Source organism: Ictalurus furcatus, chromosome 25 (assembly GCF_023375685.1).
Source record: "Ictalurus furcatus strain D&B chromosome 25, Billie_1.0, whole genome shotgun sequence".
Taxonomy (NCBI): Eukaryota; Metazoa; Chordata; class Actinopteri; order Siluriformes; family Ictaluridae; genus Ictalurus; species Ictalurus furcatus.
In genome coordinates, this window is record NC_071279.1 from 20,817,899 (window position 1) to 20,832,084 (window position 14,186).

General features: G+C 37.8%; 1 protein-coding gene across 3 annotated transcripts in view; it reads left to right on the plus strand.

The window, feature by feature from the left end:
- The first annotated feature begins 2,554 nt into the window (after positions 1-2,554).
- Positions 2,555-14,186, plus strand: part of LOC128601176 (NLR family CARD domain-containing protein 3-like) — a 37,217-nt gene continuing 25,585 nt past the window's right edge. Inside the window, exons 1-4 of one of the 3 annotated variants that reach the window (XM_053614169.1) lie at positions 2,555-2,674; positions 10,051-10,118; positions 10,245-10,355; positions 11,717-11,833. In XM_053614169.1, the coding sequence (XP_053470144.1) occupies positions 10,066-10,118; positions 10,245-10,355; positions 11,717-11,833 (281 nt within the window). In that variant the 5' untranslated portion in view covers positions 2,555-2,674; positions 10,051-10,065. Of the gene's footprint in view, positions 2,679-10,050; positions 10,119-10,244; positions 10,356-11,716; positions 11,834-14,186 lie in introns of all 3 variants that reach the window. The other 2 variants (XM_053614172.1, XM_053614170.1) reach the window with 2 other exon arrangements.

Here is a 14,186-nt window from a genome sequence, read left to right on the forward strand (position 1 = left end):
CCCCTGTCCTGTGGAGGTTGTTGGTGATGTCACTGACTGTTGTTTTTGGGTTTTCTTCACAGCTCTCACACTGTTTCTGTCATCAGCTGTTGTTGTTTTCCTTGGTCGACCCGTTCCATGACTGTTGCTCAGTACATCAGTAGTTTCTTTCTTTTTCAGGACATTCCAGATTGTTGTGTTGGCTATACCCAATGTCTGTACAATGCCTCTGATTGTTTTTCTCTCAGTTTCAAAATGGCTTGTCCCATAGACATCTCTCTGATCTTTGTGTTAGTTTATCCTTTTTAACAACAAATGCAGTCTTCACAGGTGATACTGAAGGCTCAATCCAAGAGTAGATTCTCAGAGCTATTTATTTTTTAAACAATCAGTCTAACAGGACATGCCTGGGTAGCAAGAAACACAAGTCACATGTTCCAATATTTTTGCTCACCTACCAATTGTGTGGTCTGATACAAAATGTCATATATTCTATGTTGTTTAACACGTCTACATATCAATAGCAGGAAATAAAAACTGAAATTCTAAACTCTCTTCTCATATTCATCTTTTGATCTCAAGCCCAAATGTCTTCAGTCTACAGCAAAAACAAATTAATTGGCCGCGCCATTACAATAGTTTTAGAGGGGGCTGTATATTATAGCAGCTACAAACAGTTGTTCCTTCACCGGCTGTTTTTTTTTTTCTCTTGAAATAATTAAGTAAAAAAAAACTGCAGCCAAGAAACAGCAAAGAAGTGTAAACTCCTCCATCTTGAAGATGTCAGAACTTTAAGCTGCACAGCTTTTCCTCTGACTTAAACTTACAGCCTGGGACTCTTACAAAACGCTGACACTGGAGACTCCTTCCACAAATGTTACATAAACATCTCCGTACAGAAAGCGTCACTGAACAACAACTACACACACAGTGAAGTATTCATAACCTACTGTGTCTGTATATTAACTGATTTAAAGCCAATATTGCTATAAACTAATTTAAAGATAGAGAAGGGGAACGTTACACTGTTAACAGTATGCGTGACCATGTTGATTTGACATCTTTAATTGAGCCCGTGGAAGAAATGTCACAATGTCTCATTAAACCATTTTCAGGTACATAACCTGACACACTTCTCAGCTGACTAATCCCCCATTCACTCGGAGCATAGCACTGAAGATAATACAGCAGTCCCGGGCAACACTGTTAGTGCTGTTCAAGGCCCACTTTGTGTTTGGTGTCACTTACAGAAAGGTACTGCATAATACACACCTTCTTTTAAAGCGCACCTATTATGGTTTTGAAACGTGCCTAATGTTGTTTTAGAGCTCTCATACAATAGATTTACACGCATCCTAGGTCAAAAAATACTTTAAAAGCATTACCTTTTTCCCTCAGTGACACAAATGACTTGTTAAATGATTCGTTCTAAAGGATTCATTCTAAACTCCTCCTTTCAGAGAGCATACTCTGCTCTGATTGGTCAGATTTTTTTTTTTTTTTTTTGGTTTTTGGCTGAAAGAGAAAATATGAGTTGAAAATATATGGCGCCCCGCCCTGACCCGCCCACGCACAGCACTCAGATTTCACTTTCGATCTAAGACTAAAGAACATTCCTTTGAGGCGGAGTAAAAGCAGCGTGCACGGGGACTGATCCAGGTGGAGCTGGAGGTGATGACTGCATCTGCAGAAGGTTCGACGTGCAGCACAGAGTAAAGTGTTCCAGAGAAACGGTGCATACGAGTGATGAGGCACAAACTCCCTCAGTTTCTGACATGTTTCAGGAGATTCTAGAGGAAAACACCTCGATCCTCAGCAGTGCCACAACAAGCACAGCTACGTTTTCCATGTCCATACTTCTGCAGATTCCACACAGGTATTTATCTGTCCCAAGCACCTGCACAGAGAGTGAGAGAGGATTCAGTGCCGCACCTCATGTTCTTGATGAGAGGAACCTTCTCTCCTGCCTGAAAACTCAACAACTTTTGTTCTTGATTTGAGGCTACATCTGTTTATTACAGTTTGAGGTTAGTTTTAGTTCTACTGCTGTTGTTCTGCACAATAATTTTTAATTCATATGGAAATATGTTTACATAAACACAATAGAGGCCTGGTTCTCAACTAGACTGATGTTTTGTATATCATAATAGTTTTCTACAACTTTACATTATTTGGATAAAAAATCTGTTAAATTTGATTGTTACAGAACTGAATGAAGAATAATATATTTAATATTGTTTTTGTTTTGGTGTTAATTTCAATGAAAGTGTGATCATTTTATTGGCTTGTAGTTTTTCGATTCAGATTCTTTATATTCATGAAATGAATAAAAAATTATAATATTAATTCAATTATACAAAAAACTATTTTCGGTTTCGGCCCAGAATTTCTTTCGGTGCATCACTAATACGTGTGCTGTACAAGGTCTGTGTGTGTGTGAGAGAGAAGGGGGGAGAGAGAGAGAGAAGGGAGAGAGAGAGAGAGAGAGAGAGAGAGAGAGAGAGAGATGAAAGAAGGGAGAGAGAGAGAGAGAGAGAGAAAGAGAGAGATGAAAGAAGGGAGAGAGAGAGAGAGAGAGAGAGAGAGAGAGAGAGCTACATTCCATTTTAGACTCCACCCTCTGGAAGGTAAAACAGATCAAACCAGTTTTCTGGTCAGTGTCACTCTGTAACTAAAGTTTGTTGGATATCACGCAGTAAGTACGTTTACATTTGTATATAAATATATAAATCAGGTATAAAATCTATATATATAGTATAAATACTGAATCTCATCACTAGATGAAGAGTAAATGAAGCAGTTTATGATGGTTAGTGTGATTGTAGTTGAAGTGTTTAATGATACAGAGACAGGTTGTATGTTGTAGTTGTGTGTTGTGTGACAGTCTTAGTGTTTAAATGTCACAATACAGCGGGATTTAAAGAAATGTTAACATATATAACACTATAATGTACACTGTAACACGACTGTAACACACACGGAGGTTGGGGTACTAATTACTGCAACTAGTCTTTACTGATTTAGTGGAATTTCACCAAAAATAAATGACCACAGAACTGTAAAGAATTAAAACTGTCAAGAAATGAAAACTGTAAAGAAATAAAACTGTAAAGAAATAAAACTGTAAAGAAATGAAAACTGTAAAGAAATAAAACTGTAAAGAAATTAAAACTGTAAAGAAATGAAAACTGTAAAGAAACGAAAACTGCAAAGAAACATGTTCTCAGTAAGTGTTAACATTTTGAATCACTCTGTTTAACTACAGTACAGCAGTGTTACAGATGTTTAAATGCATTTTAAATCACTTTTCCAGAGCATTAATCACTTAATATTAATATTAATACCATCACACTATCTTACACTGACTCAGACACACTAGTAACAGTACACTTTCCTAAAAGGAGTGTGTTTTAAATATAAAGCTCTTTCAAGTAGGTAAACAATCTATCACTATTTTGTCTGAGGATTGATTAACATTAAGTAAAGGTTTGGGAAAATGTGTTTACATGTTGTCCGTCGTTCAAGTGGAATGAGTTATATAACATTTATAATAGAAGTGCGTCTCACTTAATGGATCTCTAACTGAAGTGTTGAGCTGAATGTGTTTGGAAGGACGGTGTCTGGTTACAGATATTCAAAACACTGCAAGCTGTTGTGACGTGTTGAAACTGGTTTGTCTAGAAATGTAAAATAAGCACGTAATTTCTTGTAGAGACACACTGTCATACCACTGCAAACAAGCAGCTCCATTTCCCAGAATGCACCACGGACTAAAAACATGGCCGACAACAACAACAACAACAACAACACACACACACACACACACACACACACACACACACAGACACGTTCACCATCCCCAGAGTTCTAATCATACTCATCAAGTTGTGAAGTATACGTTCAGTTGCCTTTTGTCTCTGTCTATACGAAGCCGTCTGTTATTTCAAACACCACTTACTCCACCTTACATTATCCCGTGCTTTTAATTACATTATGCAACCTAATCCTAGACTGGGTCATAACACCGGTTTGTCTTCAAATGTCAAAAAACAGAAGCAGTCACATGGTTTCATGTTATGAATACACATTATCTCTTCACATCATTATCTTCCCCAGCAATACCATTCATGACTGTATTAATTAAATGAAAGCTTGTATTTACTGTACACTGCTTCAACAAGATCACAGAATTTCCCTGAACTGCAGTGAGGGGAAGCAAATATTTAGACATAATGTACATCCACTTCACATTTGCACACAACTTCTTTCAACCTTGTACTTATGAATAATAGGAACAGAAAAGTATTCATAATCAAAAACAAAGATAGGTTTAAAAATTAAACTGATCAGGGAAAATGTATTTGGACAAATTACCAACATTACTTTGTTGCAAAGCTGTTTTTGGCAATTACAGCTTTGAGACGTCTATGATAAGAAATGATTCCTGTTTTGCAGCACTGTGGTATAATTTGGGCCCATTCCTCTCAGCAAATCATCTTCATTTCTCTAAGGTTACAAGGGTCCCCATGATGGACACATTTTCAAAATCTTCCAATTTTTTAAAACAGAGTTTAGGTCAGGAGATGGCTCAGCCATGAACAGTCTTCTTGAGTTATTTTGAATGTTTGGGGTCGTTCTCCACATTTTCAGTTTCCTGGTCATTGAGATTAAATGTTCCTCTAATGTATGCAGAGAAGTGGCTCCATATCACAATGCTTCCACCACCGTGCTTCACAGTTGGTCTGGTGTTCTTGAGAGTATATTGTTCAAAAAGATTTCTGATTCATCTAAATGCTTTTAGACACATCTCTGTTCGTTAACAGAGGAGTTTAGCGTGAGGTGTAGGAATGGAGATGATTGTGGTGAAGTTCATTGCTTATTTTTCTCTGTGTAATCGTTGTTCCCACTGCTTTCAGGTCATCCTGCACTCTTTTTAAGTGACTACTGGTTTCTCTCTAACCTTTGTAGTGGAAAACAACCTTTTTAGTCTAAGTCAAAAACTTCAGAGACAGAGAGTTAGTAGATGTCAAAAAGTAAATAAACTTTGTTGAAACAATAAAGTGTGACAGTCTGCAGAAAGTCTAAATTATGCAAACACACACAGCCCTTTATATACCTTTATCCACAGCGTATCCATCTTAGGCGGGGTTTTGCCTTTCCTCATCAAAAACAGACCAATTCTCTTTAGCACAATTAAATATTCATGTCTGTATGTTATCTTAAATTTGTGGAGCATGCGCAGTTAGTTGTTTTTCTTGAAATGGTTTTATGAGGATAAGGTTTCTTTTTTAAAAAAAAGGTTTCACTCAGACAGAGTCTTTGTTTTTTTGTTGTTGTTTCTCCCTGACCAACACTCCCTTCTTACACTGAAACCTACCTCCTCTCCTAAGACCTTATCCTAACTTGTTAATTGGTATCTGGCCTCAAATTATTTACTTCTGTGGAGGAAGATACATGGATTTAGATTATGCTTCTAAATATTGATTATACATATAGATTACGCTTGTTAACTAATATTGATTATTAGATTATGCTTAAGTAATAATTCTAAATGTTATTTACATATATCGATTACACTTCATAAATATTTTCTATACCTTCATATCATTAGTCTGAGAGTGTGGTATGAAATCAATTTGTATTTGAACTTGATACCTACTCTGACATTTTCCGAATACAGTCGAGTCTGTGTATATATATATTTGACTTTGACATGGCCTGATTGTTGGTGCCAGACAGGCTGGTTTGAGTATTTCACAAACTGCTGATCTCCAGGGATTTTCACAGATAACTAAAATATATTTATCCTTTATTATTATTATCTCTCTCTCCCCCTCTCTCTTTCTTTCTCTCTCTCTCTCTCTCTCTCTCTCTCTCTCACTAAGCTGAGTTGGTAACTGACATCACTGATGCCAATAACTTTTAATTGTTGATGTTGAGGTGTTGAGGTGTGGTGCAGTTACACGCTGTGGCCAGCAGGTGTCTCAGCAGGTGTGCAGATTACAGCAGGTCACACCCGTTCGGTGAAAGTGAAACTCACCTGCGCCGTTTCCAGACGAAGTTCTTTGGGGGAAACAGTTATAATAGATTATAAATGTTATAAATCTACCCGATATGAAGAACAGTGCTGCTGTATTTGAATGAAGTGTTAATGTATACAGTTTATTTTCTGACTTTTTAACCTGATGTTTCTCAGTAAGTGAACTGCTCCATTACACAGAGTTATATACTACACAGGGTCCGAGCCTCTCTCTGTGTAAAGTGTTATTTTGTCTTTTGGGAGACATGTAAATATCTTATTTAGCATCTGAAGGGCAGTACTAAATGAAAAAAAATTGTAACAATTTACACTGATCATCCTGTTCAAAAGTTTACACCCCCTGACTCTTAATGTATCGTGTTGCCTTCTGGAGCGTAAGTGAATATTTGCACCTTTTGTAATAGTTGTGTACGAGTCCCTCAGTTGTCCTCAGTGTGAAAAGTTGGATCTCATCATCATACAGTTACTGCTGGAAAGAAGTCAAATATGCAAAAAATTCTGGAAAAGCAAAGAATGTGCAGAACCTGAAGGATTTTTCTGAAGAACAGTGGGCAGTTTAACTGATCAGGACAAACAAGGGACTCATGAACACCTATCACAAAACAAAACAACAGTCGTGGATCATCCAGTAACGACACGCAGTATTAACAATCAAGGGTTTGTAAACTTTTAAATGGGGTAATTTTTATAAATTCACATATTATCTTGTCTTGTGGACTATATGTAAACATCTGTAATGTGAAATAGTTTATTCAGGACAGAACAAAAAAAACACCAACAAGGGATTTTTATGATTGCTCTTATTTTTTTCAATTATTAACATTTTGCAGATTCTGCAAGGGGTATGCAAACTTTTTGGCACAACTATATATATATATATATATATATATATATATATATATATATATATATATATATATATATATATATTTCCATACCCATTGCAGAATCTGCAAAATGTTAATAATTGAAGAAAATAAGAGTGATCATAACTATTGCGTTTAGTTTTTTTATTTACAGTAGTCCTGCACTGAAGAAGCTATTTCCCAGAGCAGATGTTTACATAAAGTTCACAAGACACAATAGTATCTGAATTTACATAAATGAACCAGTTCACAACCAGTTCTTTAGAACTGGTTCACTTGTGTAAAGTCGGTTATTGTGTCTTGTGGACTTTATGTAAACATCTGCTATGGGAAATAGCTTCTATTAAATAAAAACCTAAATGTAATTTTAATGATTCCTCTTATAAACATTTTGCAGATTCTGTAAGGGGTATGTAAATTTATGAGCACAACTATATACTATATACTGTGTGAAATAGTGTGAAGCACCAAGAGGGACTCCAAACTAGATAAAGTGGAGCCTTGAGTGAACAGATTTCTCCCCACAACCTCCACAATGTGTTGCACCTGGAGGATTAAAGGCAGACCTGATTTGGTGGTCTGCATGTTGAGATTGAAATTCTGTTTGGAGGTTAGCAAATGCCTATTTGAGTGCTCATTTTCCACCTCTGAAGTTTGTGCCCTGTTCACACGTCAAAGAGTTTTCCCTGTTTAAAATTAAAACACCTCAGAGCCATAATAAAGGAATCTGAATCAATGATTCAAATCTAGTCAATGTGGACTGCTCTGGTAGTTAGGCACTTGAACAATGTTCTTCACCTCTTTTTCTTGCACTCCAGTAGAGTAGATACATGCTTTAAAGGTGTGCAGCTGAGCTGGGGAAGGTCAGCCACATTGGGTGGATTGGGATGGGTTCACCATTTCCTACACCCTGAACACCTGTGTTAATGATGATGAACATTCCCTTGCCCTTGTAGAATCCAGTATTTTTGTTGAATCTCCACAAAAAGACCCTCTCTGAACCTGAGTAATGAAAATTTTAACCATGATCCTTTACAATGAGCTTAGTAATTGGGTGACAATGGTATAAACCTTGCCTCACTTGCCTCATCTGACTTTTCCACCTGGCCTGGCCTCAGGTTCACAACATACCCAGAGAATGCTAGGTTGTCAGTCTCATCTTGGTGAGCAGCAATTTGCTCAGGATTCCTGATCAGACTCCTCACAGTTCCTCTTAGCTGGGGCAAAGGCGCTTCCTCTGGTACACATAAATGGGGCATGTTCATGATACAAATGAGTGGAGAGGTATAATTTTGAACACCAGCTATGTCAAATCTCACAGTTTTCTCCTGCAAAGGACTAACAGTCTCATTATCTTCTTGTGACCTGGTCACTGCTTTCTTGATGCAATATGGAGGGACATCCACCTGGTTAGCTCTAGGTTATCTCTTAGATCTTGTGCTACATGGAGAGTCCAGCACAACCTAGTGCTCACTGCTGCTGGGCCACCAGGGGGACCTAATCTAATAGCCTTAATAAGGTTCTTAGGCTTAATAAGGTAAGGACAATCAGAACCAATTAGCAGTAACGTGTGGACATTAGCTAGCTGCTGTAGTGACAAACCAGCAAGGTGCCTGTACTTCTTTAGAAACATGGCTGGATGTGTATGCTCTGCTAGTCCCAGTGGCTCAGCTGTGAAGGCCCCATGAATCTCAGATATACTACCAATATCTGGGCCATCCATTACTTCTGCAATTAATTGTAGGACTAGCTCTTGAGGCTGTCCATAATTTTTGTTCAGAGCTAGCATAGTATGTGCTATATCAGTATATGGGTATCTTGATTTGCTGTATGAATAAGCTGCCATACAGAGATGCTAGAGTCTCTTCCAGCTTCAAATGTTTGTTCAGGAACTCATACTTGAAGCACTCAGTAGCCTTCTGTTATCCAGTGAAATCCTCAACCTTGAAAACTCTCTTGGATCTGGAGAAGTTAAATTAGGTATAGAAGGAGTGGCCCTCTATAGTTTTCTTTTGGGTTGATGGAACCAGAGGATGAGGTTAAGAATAATAGTCCCTCTTCACATCATAATGACTCCCATGATGAGTGTTCTGCAGGAGGGACGGCAGACAGACTGTCATGTACTGGTGGACAGGGAGAAGGCAAAGAAAAAGAAGCTTTTTCCTTAGTTGTAACATTAAGTTGTGATCTGTGATCTGATCTGTCATTACCGTGATCAGGTAGAGATGGGTGCACTTCCTGCTAAACTGCAGTTTTTTTGTGTGTCTCATCTCCTGGAATGCTAACATGTACAGAATGTTGTCTGGCTTCTTGTTGCAAGGATTCACATTCCTTCTTGTGTCAGTTGTGTCAATAACCATGAGATCTGTTATTGGATCACCCTGGGTTCTATATTTTCTTGCTCTACCGCAATCTACACATCATTTAATCCATTCTCTCAGTCTGGAAGCCTGGCTGACTGGAAAAGTAAGTCTGGCATTCAGCAGCATGTTATTGCATTGCTATTTAGAGATGTCTCAGATGTTGACAATACGAGATCATAATTTGCAAAGTTGGCAGGTGGTTTGATCTGTCTGTAGGCACAACAGGCTGATTTTACTCAGGAAATTACATGCTCTCTGTAGTAATTCTGTAGTAAGTCTGGCTCAAGGACCATTGAACAATATTTTTTTCAAAAGCAGTTTAGTGCTTAGTATTCCTTAAAGCTGATTCTGGAATTTTTAGATTGCTACAGGGTGTCCTGTGACTATGAAATGAATAATCAGCCAGCTTGAACTGCAAAATCCACCTAGTTGTTTATTAATTGTGGTTACTTTGCTGCATACACAGTAGAAACATCTGATGAATGTATAAATGTCCGATGATCTGGTCTAAATTGTAAACTTAATGGATGCAACATGGATGGATCATTTCGTATCCAGAGAATCATAAAACACATCTAGAGTCAAAATATAATGCTTTAATGGGTTGTGTATCACACTAGATGAACAGTTCAGTATGTTTTAAATAGCACAGGATAGTTTATTACTCTTATATGCTGTTTCCTTGTAAGTGAACTGTGTTTAATATGTCTCAAATATTTTGTGTCCTCAAATATATCACATGTCCCTGTGTGTTTGTGTGTGTGTGTATGTGTGTGTGTGTTTGTGTGTGTGTGTTTTACAGCTGTGATATATACACATGATGTCCAAAATGAATCTCTCTGAGGAAGAAAACATAGCCACAGGAAAGAGGTGACTGAAAACTGTGAAAATGCATTAGTGGCCTTCATTAGTTGGGTTAGATGGAGTAGGGTTGACTCATCAGTGTAGATTTTCAAGTTTCATATTTAAACTCCTCTAACAACATTTATATTTCAGTGTGATTCAGGGTAAGAGATCAGACTCACCAGAACCCAGCTGTGTGTCAATGAAGAGTGACCAGTCTATGGACACTCCAAAAAAATTTAAAGACCATTCTACTTATCGAAGGTAAAGATGATGAAAGCAATAAATGTAAATCTTTAAAAACTAACTGAAATATCACATTTACACCATTATTCAGATCCTTTGCTCTGACACTAGATCCTGGGTTCAGGCAGATCCTGTTTCTGCTGATCATCTTTAAGAGATTCTCTTTAAGAGAATTCATTAATGTTTCCTTGTGTTAAATGCCATCAATTGGACTGTCTATATAAAGCCCACAGCTGCATGTTAGAGCAACATACAAGCCATGAGGTTAAAGGATTGTCCCTAGCATTCAGAGACAGAACTGTGTTGAGGCACAAACTTGGAAGCTGAAACATTTCTGAAGCTTCTGAACATTCAGCAGAAGGTCCTGAAGAACACAGAGATTTCAAACATTGGTGTTTTGGCAAATTTGCATCTGATAGACTTTCAGATCATGACACACAAAATTCCACATTTTGAGAACACCAATATTGAACTCTTTGGCCTAAATGCTGAACAAATGCTGAATGCTGAACTGTCATCTGGAGAAATCCTGGCACAATTCCATTCTTACAGTTAAAATTGGTGGTGGCAGCATCATGGTGCGGATGTTTTTCAGCAGCAGAGACTGTAAAGATTGCCAGGGTTGAGGGAAGGATGAACTTATGAAACTGCATATGCATCCTTGAGGAGCACTTGATGTCTCAGATTAGAGTGATCTTTGAAGATTCACCTTCAAAGAGACACAAGACAACACAGGAGTGTCTGCAGGATGAGTCTCTGAATGTTCTTGAGTAGCTTTGACTTAACCATGATTGAACACCTGGAAATAGCAGTAGAGCATTGTTCCCCATTAATTCTGAGGTACTGTGAAGAGGAACAACTCTTGACAGAACTCCAGACTCCTTTCAAGAATATAATCGCTGCAAGGAGCTTCAACAGTACTGAGTAAAGGTTGAATACTTATTGAATTAGATTTTTAATCATATAGCACTTTTAACAGTGTACATTGTCACAAAGCAGCTTTATAGAAATCAAGATATAAATTTGAAATTTATACATTTATCCCCAATGAGCAGCCAGATGTGACCATGAGAAAGAAAAATTCCCTGAGACGATATGAGGAAGAAACTTTGAGAGGAACCAGACTCAAAAAGGAACCCATCCTCATCTGGGTGACACCGGATAGTGTGATTATAAATAAATACACCCCTTCTATAAATGTGTACTACATGATCTAAAAGTGCCCAAGTACTGTCACGCCCTAACAGGCCATTCTTGCCCTTAAAACTACTTCACTTTGGACTACTGCAGTAATGTAACACAACTAGGATTAATAGTTCATATTTTGAGAATACATAGTAAATCATGACTTTACACCTCTAAGAGCATCTGTATCTCAGTGTGATTCAGGGTAAGAGATCAGCCTCACCAGAACCCAGCTGTGTGTCCATGAAGAGTGACCAGTCTATGGAACCTCCAAAAAGATTTAAAGAGCAAGACCATTCTACTGACCTCAGGTAAACATGTGTTTTGAAATAAAACTCATTAAGGCATTAAGAAATTAAATATGCTTTTCTTAATCTACAAATGTCTTCTTTATAATAAAAACATTTTAATTTAAATCTTTTTAATTCATCACAAATTTTTCCAATTTTAGGATTCTATATTGATTTGGACTGGCAGTGGGTTTTTTCTCAGGATTGTCTCTGTCTCGGGATTTGGTCTCACTAAATGTGGTTTTGGTCTTGACCAAGAGAAATAATTGCCAGACTTATGTAAGATTTGTGGCCGGACTTATGCACAGGCTAACTTGGTCTGTAGCTTAGTAAAAGCCCTGAACTGAACCAAAACCTGTGAATAAATATTTATTAATTTGCTTAGCTTTGGCTTTTGTTCATTGGTTTGTGTTTTTAAAGTGGGAGGGAACACAGGTGCAGTCATGTGGTCTTTTGATATTAGCTAGCTAATTGTCATAATGTCGGACAACAGTATTTCTGATCGGTGGCTCATAAACAGCATGGCAAATCGTTAAGATTACATGATTTGAATGTGACATTGAAAAAGGAAACAACTAAACCTATTTATTCAAACTCCTGATTTTGAATTAGCATCTCCTGAGCATCCGTGTTTCTGTAATGCTAGTGACCATTGCAAACGTGTGTGGCGAAGTGGGTAGCGGAAGAAAAGAAAAATAATACAACAAATCAAATGCACAAAAAAAGGCTCTAAACCAAGATAGAGTCAATTTAACTGGGACAATCTAAAAGACCAATAAGAGAGAAAGTAGTCGACTATACCAGGGAATATACCAGGGAATAGCAACCCCAATCAGGGCGCACAGGTTCATTACCCCAAAAAGAAATGGGCAAAGAGATGTGTGAATAAATACAGAAAAGTAAGAAACTTTATTGAATCCACAAAAAAAAGACAATGAAAAGAAATTCAAATAAATAAAATCAATATTTGCTCAGCTTCTCCGATACAGACAAATTTAATTTAAAACATATAAAAAGGAAAAGAAAATTGTGTACCAGCAGCTTATCAATAAAAAAGAAATTGGAGAGGTGGTCCCACTGCAAAAATATTGAGTTTGAGCCATAATACGGCACCCCTGGAGCAGAGAGGGTTAAGGGCCTTGATCAAGGGCCCAACAGTGGCAGCTTGGCAGTGAGCCTTCAATGTTAAGCCAACAATGTCTTAATAGCAGTGGTTGTTATCCTTTTTCCTATCAAGTGCCATTTAAATTTTTATAACATCCTTCGAGTGTCACATAATTTACGTAATGGAGGTTTATGACGAATACAAGTGCAGTTAAAGACGTTTATTAGAGAGAGAGGCAGACAAATCCAAAACGGTAATCAAAAGCATGGTGTAATAACAGGCAAAAGGTCAGGCGATCGGCAGACAGGCATAAACTGGGCAAGGTAAAACACAAAATGAGAAATGAGAACAAGGTCAGTAAACATGAATCAAAACGAGAAACAAGGAACAACCGCTTCGTAAGGAGAATACACTCAATACCACGCAATGTGCTAAGAGACACGAGGGGTTTAAATGACAAACATAATCATGGGTTAAACACAGAACAGCTGAAAACAATGAAGGCACACATTCGGGGAAACAACCAATGACAAAACAGGGGCGGAGACTGAACATAACCATAACAAAAGCACATGTCCAAAGTAAACAATGTCACTGAAGACTGAAAAGCGTGCGTTCGCGAAGAGCTTGCGCAACGAGCTTGCGGTTCGGTTTTCCGAGCACGCTGCAATACTGCAGCTCTGGCTCGAGGGGAAATCGTGACATTGAGGGCCATACAAAGTTATTTTCTGAACTTTTTGAAATAATATCCATGATTGGGGGTCCATCTGTGATAAGGCCTCCTTTACTTTTCAAATGGAAGTTCAAATGTGTTCATTGCCAAAACAACTTGCTCAACACAACAACAAACTGACACTTTGGAACAATTTTACTTTGTCCGGCATCAGCAACTTCACAATACCAACAAGGCACTCCTTACCAAATTCTCCTTCTGAATGAGGTTTCAGCTTGTTAGTAATTAGTTCTATCCTTGCAGAACTAACCTTCACAACAGTGTCTCTGCCAGAAAGCTGCTTGTTGGGTACCTAATCTCCTAAAGAGTGTTAACATTATCCAAACACATCTGTCCTTGCAGCTCATGCAGTTTAGCATGTTTCCAGCTGTAATTACGCTTGAGATTGGCCTTTTTCATCATGCCAGCGCATCCCTACAAACAAGGAACACTGGCTTTCCTTTTACTTCAACAGAAAATAACCGTTTGTCCATTTCTCTTGGAAACATGACATTCCACATCTACTTTTCTTTTTTTGACAGTCACCAGGATGCATG